General features: G+C 31.8%; 1 protein-coding gene across 1 annotated transcript; it reads left to right on the plus strand.

Annotated features, from left to right (window-relative positions):
• Positions 1-346: 346 nt before the first annotated feature.
• Positions 347-6,588, plus strand: LOC140059890 (3-oxo-5-alpha-steroid 4-dehydrogenase 1-like). The gene is made up of 6 exons (XM_072105866.1): positions 347-461; positions 2,298-2,627; positions 2,979-3,145; positions 3,502-3,603; positions 4,020-4,170; positions 4,620-6,588. Exons 2-6 carry the CDS (start codon positions 2,320-2,322, stop codon positions 4,684-4,686), a joined length of 795 nt encoding a protein of 264 aa, XP_071961967.1. The 5' UTR covers positions 347-461; positions 2,298-2,319; the 3' UTR covers positions 4,687-6,588.
• Positions 6,589-6,888: the final 300 nt, after the last annotated feature.

Below are 6,888 nucleotides of genomic sequence, written 5' to 3' on the forward strand. Positions count from 1 at the left end.
TCTCTCTTGTATTCGTTTTGATTAATGGTGATTTTGGTTTTAAAAAAAATCTTTTTTTTGGTGACACCATTTTATCATTATCATTTTATATTGTTTAAGATTATTGTATTAATCAGTAACATATTTTTAAAAAAATAGAAGACAAAAAAAATAGGGGGACAATATATCTTTAAACAAATTTTGACACAAAGAAAAATGTTAAGTTTTCTTGTGTTACTCTTTGTGTGTGCGTCTTGTATGTCAAAAAGTTTTCAGCCAACAGAGGGCGGCATAAATATTTTTAGATTTTTGTTTTCAAAATTAAATTATTCCTCCGTCATCGTGGTGTGTGTCGTGTGTGTGGAGATCATATCGAAATCGGAGAGAGTGCTAGTAGGCCTAGGTTTACTACTGGGCATCCGGCCATTTGTTTGCACCTGTTTTACAACCTTCATAACGGTTTATTTTCAGTCAGATTTGAGGTAAAATACATTTTTTAACCTAGCTAGACTATAGGTAAGGCCTAGCTAATAAAGGTCTACTAGGCCTAGAGCCTAGGCTAGGCCTAGCTAGCCTAGCTAGTAGGGCCTGCTGCGGGATGCTAGGCCTAGTTTAGGCCTACCTAGGCCTACTACTACTAGACCTAGGCTACCCTAGGCCTAGCTAGGCGGCCTAATTAATAAACCCCAACTTCACCAACCAAGTTAGGCCCAAACCAGGTCTAGGCCTAGCCTATGTCTAGGCAGTATTATAATATAATAATATACACAAATATTGTAATATATTAATGCCTAGGCCTAGCTAGGCTAGTGGTGGCCCTCTTTTCTTTCTCTCTCGGGCCTCCGACCCTCGTAACCTAACTAAAAATACATCCCTCTAGGAAAATAGTGAGAAAAGACGATGGTCAATAAAATGGTGAGTTAACAAAAACAAATACCAACATTACAATGAGTTTGGGAACCCTAGCATAACGCTACACCATTGCATCCTTATTTAAATAACGAAAATAATAATAATGTATTTAAACATAGTTGGTCTACTTGAACTGTTTACATCCCTGGAATTATCACGCCACTTGCCATGCTTGCACCATGCCATGTCATTATCCGTCAAGTGTACACAGTTAAAAGATAAGGCTTTATAATTATTAGGCATTTGTTTATTTAAAGTCAATATACCAATACCAACAGCTGTATGTGCCTACAGTAGGCCTAGAAAGTAATTGGTTTTTTTTTTTTTTTTTTAAACGTCAAATAATTAGTCACAAATTCCAAGTTTCCATGTCTAATCAAGCTATTTGTATATTGAATACAATAAAATTACTAGGTATGTACACTGAATAACAAATTTGTTTTTTCTTCTAAATATTCATTTTAAATAGTCAAAATTGTCACAATTTAATAACCCTAATATCTCTTTAATCCTAATTCTTTAATCCTATTGTTTTTAATCCTAATTCATTGATCTTAATATTTCTCGAATCCCAATATTTCTTGAATCCTAATATTATTATTATATTATTCAAGTGTTACATGTCGGAAAGTGGTTAATTACAAACTATTTGTTTCAAAGCTCCAAATGTATACTTGGGTCATGCCCTAAAAATTTGAGGAAATTTGAAACATTTTAGAACTTGATGTTATAGGAAATTTAAAGTAATAAATTATAGTTTATACACAGCACAAGTACTTTCTTTTAACTAAGGATGTGGTATATAAATGTGGGTAGATTTCAGAGTAACAGAAGTGTTAGGATGAATGGTATATTGTTTCTACAGGTAATTAAAAAGTAGAATAATGTTACAGTGAGTAGAATGTTACTGGTAGTATCAATTGATATGGTGAAGACAGACATCAAGATAGATTACTGAACACCACCTCAAGTTAATATTTTATTTAAAATAGATTAATCATTCTGTTTAAATACTTACTGGTTCCTTTACATTCTACACAAGATCACCTGATATCAGGTGATTATATTTCATTCAATTATTCATTATTGTTTGTTTAACAATAGAATTTCTTTCATACTACCACAGATACTTAGTTATAATAGGTTGCCAGATCATATACAGTACTGTAGGGTATGACCAAGTTATAATTCCTTGCATTTGTTTAGTCTAACCCCCTAACAGTAGGCTGAATTCTGACATAAGATTTTAATAAATTCCATTGTTAATGCAATCTGTGTATAATCCCACCCCTAATTTTGTATAATCCCATCTCCTATTATTTTTCCCATATTTTATACCCAGGCCATATAGTACAGTGCTCCTTGATTTGACCAAGCATAAACATTTATCAATTTTTCATTCACAGAGACAACTATCTAAGAGTAATTATGCTGTGGTATATAATAAACAGCGGGCAGAGTCCAGCCGAAGAACAGCTGATTTCAAGGATGACGTTGGCATTGGCGTTTTTATCCATCTTCGTTATGAGCCTGCTGCAGTGGTTTAAGGCAACATACGGTCGCTACGGTCATCTCACAGACTCCATGAGGATTAATGTGAGAGTAGCCTGGATTGTTCAAGAGCTTCCAGCATTGTCAATACCACTGGCGTTAGTTCTCTTCACAGATAGTCCCCAGACTAAGAACCCAGTCAACGTTATTCTATGTGGTCTCTTTATTATTCACTATTTTCAAAGGTATGTTTTGTTTAAATAAAAACTAAAGCAACTATTAAATGTAATCTGACTACACAGTGTAGTGGTATTAAGAGTCAGTTTTATTTTAGTACCAAATGAATTTGGAAATCGCTACTAATTTTTCTAATTTAACCGTTTCTGTTGATTGATTAGAGTTCAAAATCTGTATGGAGTTGTTTATGATGCAAAACAGTAAATCTGCCGTATGTCTGAACAGGTCATTTAGAGTTCTAGCTTTTTGGTTATAATTGATTAATTGGTTTATTTTTTAATGTTTGTTATTTTTGTTTTATTAAAAATGGAATTTTCTACTATTGTTTATAATTCATAACAATGAATTTTTTTTACTAGGGCCCTTGTGTTCCCGTTTTTGATACGTGGTGGAAAGGATACTCCCATTCTACCGTTTGTTCTGGCCCTTATGTTTTGTATGTGTAATGGATATATACAAGGAAGGTATCTTACCATGTATGGAGAATATCCAAGTAGTTGGATTTTGGATCCTAGGTTTTTAGTGGGTACGTTTGTTTTTTAATAAAGAATTTTTGAAAAGAATAATTATTTTAAAGAAGATTAATAATCTTGTTTTACAGATTTTTCTTTATAATTTCAACATTATATTAATAATAATAATAATAGGCTGTGAAATATAGAATTAATCTGTAATTTGTTTAAAAGATTCATCAGAATTATAATAAGCATATAACTTTGAGATGCTTTAGTAAATCCTTTCTGTTGTCAAAGTTTTAGTTTTTCTAGAAGGAAGCCACATAGAAATCAGTATAATTGTTGTGTATACTGCTCATGACATTAATTTTTACAGAAAAAATATTTTAATTATATATTTATAGTGCTTTGTTTATCCATATTCCAGGTATTTTTCTTTTCTTTGCCGGGATGTCTATTAATTTGCACTCAGATTATATTCTCAGAAATTTACGGAAACCTGGTGAGACTGGATATAAGATACCAAAAGGTAAAATGAATTTAGTTGATGTGGACTGCTGTGTGGTGGAGTAGATTCTCAGTCTGGGCAGGGGTAGAGATGCTTACATTTTCTAAGAATCTTTTACAAAACAATGAATAGCTTAGCACCCTCCTGTTTTTTAGGGTAGCCCTAGTACCAGTAGTCCATGCCAGTGTCATAGACAAATTCTGTAATACAGTATCACATGTGAAGCCTTTATCTGTAGGCCATAAGTTTAACTCTAACCTTAACATAATACAGACAGCACATATGATACATGTGTCACAGTATCACAGAATTTGCCTATGATACTGGTATATATGTGGAGAATAACGTACAGTACACTTAACTCTAGATTCGCTATCAATTCAGAATCATAGATTTATTTTTTATTTATATTTACAGTTATATTTCCCTTTTTTCAGGTGGAATGTTTAACTATGTGTCAGGTGCCAATTTCTTTGGCGAGATTCTGGAGTGGTTGGGTTTTGCAATAGCCAATTGGTCTTTCTCTGGATTTTCATTTTTTCTTTTTACTCTGTGCAACATTGGACCAAGAGCTTGTCACCATCACCAGTAAGCGCTTAAATTATTTCTGATTTATGAACTAAAACTGTGTTCACACCATGCCATATTTCTGGTTGCTTAATTAAAACTGTGTTCACACCATGCCTTATTTCTGGTTGCTTAATAAAAACTGTGTTCACACCATGCCTTATTTCTAGTTGCTTAATTTAATTAAAACTGTGTTCACACAGACCTTATTAAATAAGGATGTCTCAAAGTAGAGGTTCTACTGTTAGTTGTTGTTATTACATTTTCATACAGTATAGGATAAGACGTTACTTGTGCATGGCGAAAAAAATTATCTTTAGACCTGTCTAAACTATTAAAGTAAATGTAATGTGCCCATATATGGACATGATTTCATATCACTACCATATTTGGGCACATCACACTTTTTTTGTCAAACAAGTTTGATAGTGTAGACAGAGCTTTACTGTATAATGTCTTTTTCTCTTTAGGTATTATCTTGAAAAGTTTGACAATTATCCAAAAACAAGAAAAGCTGTGATTCCATTTATTTTCTAAATAATGGAATCTATAACTTTGAACTTTGACATGGGAACAGAGAAAAGGATCAGCTGAAGGAGTAGATTTGACAGTTTTACAGTTGAAAATGTATTACATAATATAGTATTGACAATAGTATTTGATTATATAATATTTGTTCAATTCAATTGAAAAACAATATAAATATATATATTATGCAGATAGAAATCTTTCTATGTTTGTTTTGATTGATTTGTGAAATCAGTCACTAAAAGTAAAACTACTTTGAAAATAATTTTTACTACATACAACCCAAAAACTTTAAAAATATTAAACTTATAAAAGATTATAAGATTAGATGTCAGCGTTTATTAGTTTCAGGCATGGCAGAATGTTGGAACAATGCATTTTAGCCATAATTTGACTATAGCCTAGAATAAATGTACCGTATATTCCCAATTGTCATCCCATTTCTGGTCTAAATCCCACTCCCTACTTTATGTCTGATTTCACAAACAGGCATATCCCCTTGTATAGTCCCAGTATTGACTTTTGATGTGGATGTAGGCCTCTCTCTAGCCAGTTTAGATGAGTTTTTATAAGAAATGCTTACCAATAATTTTTTTTCCTGAATTAGGGTTTCCCGGGTACATTCCCACCCCACAAAGTCAGCCCAATTTCGTGTTCTAGAGCTGTAGGATTATACCAGAGGATATACGGTACAGTATACATTAGTAGTAACATGCAATGGGGAATTGTGCATTCTGTCATATTATTTAACTTCAACATTGCAGGGTGTAATTTTAAAATATAAAGTAGTTTCAGAATAATATTTTTATAAGGTATATATTGTACAATTTAAGTTACATTATTATAACTAAAAAAATTGTTTCTGTATTGAACTTTTGAACCTAACCTTTGACACAAGGCCATTTATTTAAGGCCATAAAACTACAGTGATGGAGAATTTGTCATATTATCTCTCAACACCCCCCCCCCCCCCCTTTGCCGACACAGATGGTTGGTTACGCATATTATTTGTGTACGTGTCAGGCCTGATTGTATGCAAACATTCAAGACACTAGACCTACGTTTTACCTAATTTAAGGTCACACACTACATTTTATGTAAAAATAAGTACCATATGGACCTAATGCTATAATTTTTTTCGCCTTTAAATGGTTAAAAGTTGTGAAAAATAAGTTGATTCTAATCATTTTAGCAGCCTGCTATAATCCCAACATGCATTGTGTGACAATTGATATTTTCATATTGTGATGTGATGCACCCACTTCGATCGCAAAAGGTAAACAAATAAAAAAACCGTAACTTTTCAGATAAAATACCAGGTCTTGCCAAATTTGTATTAGCAGATTCAGCAACGCGACATTGTCAGACTAGTTCGTACGTTACCGCTCTTTCTATAAAACTAGCCCAACTAAGTATGCCTAGAAACATCAACGAGAGAACTTTTGACGCGAGCTACTGATGTAGTGCATTGTTTTTCTCTTTAAAACAAGCAATGACCTGGTTTAATGTTTTTAAAGTTATATATATGCATTATTTTTACAAGTAGTCAAATATTGCAGGTCTAGTGTCTTTAAGTACATATTTTAACAATATTGTTTATGTATTTTGATTTATTAATATAAAAAGTTTTTTAAATGCTCTTATTACATTTTCCTGTTATGTACAGTATATATTCTGTGGAGCATACATTACTAGGTCAAACTTAGCACAAATGAAGTAGTAGTTTTTGGTTTAAAAAAAAAGCAATACTGTAAATATTGTTTCAGATACTTCATCATTTAATCATACATTATTTTATCTTTTAAACTAAGACAGGTGCACTGCTATAATGAGCTGCCCAGTGCAATTAAAAATGTTTGCCTTAAAACTCCGGTCCACTGATTTAAATAAACAGTCCTATATACAAAACAACTTACGTCTTTCATTTAATTTGCATTAAAACAAATTTTTAAATATTAGTATTAAAGATTAGTATTAAATAAAATGTTATTTATAGATTTATGGTGTTTGTAACCTACCGTAAATGTAAATTTGTTTTCAATTTTGTTCAAATAAATATTATTGTTCAATGTAGTTTTTGTTGATGTGTAAAAGTACAGAAAAGAAATAATATATAATGTGATTTTGTCTGTTTGTTTTTTTCATTGTTTTTTTTTTGGTATTTTTATTATTTAATTTAATTAATAGTCCCTATAATTGACACTGTTGTGA

The sequence above is a fragment of the Antedon mediterranea genome, chromosome 10 (genome assembly GCF_964355755.1).
Source record: "Antedon mediterranea chromosome 10, ecAntMedi1.1, whole genome shotgun sequence".
NCBI lineage: Eukaryota > Metazoa > Echinodermata > Crinoidea > Comatulida > Antedonidae > Antedon > Antedon mediterranea.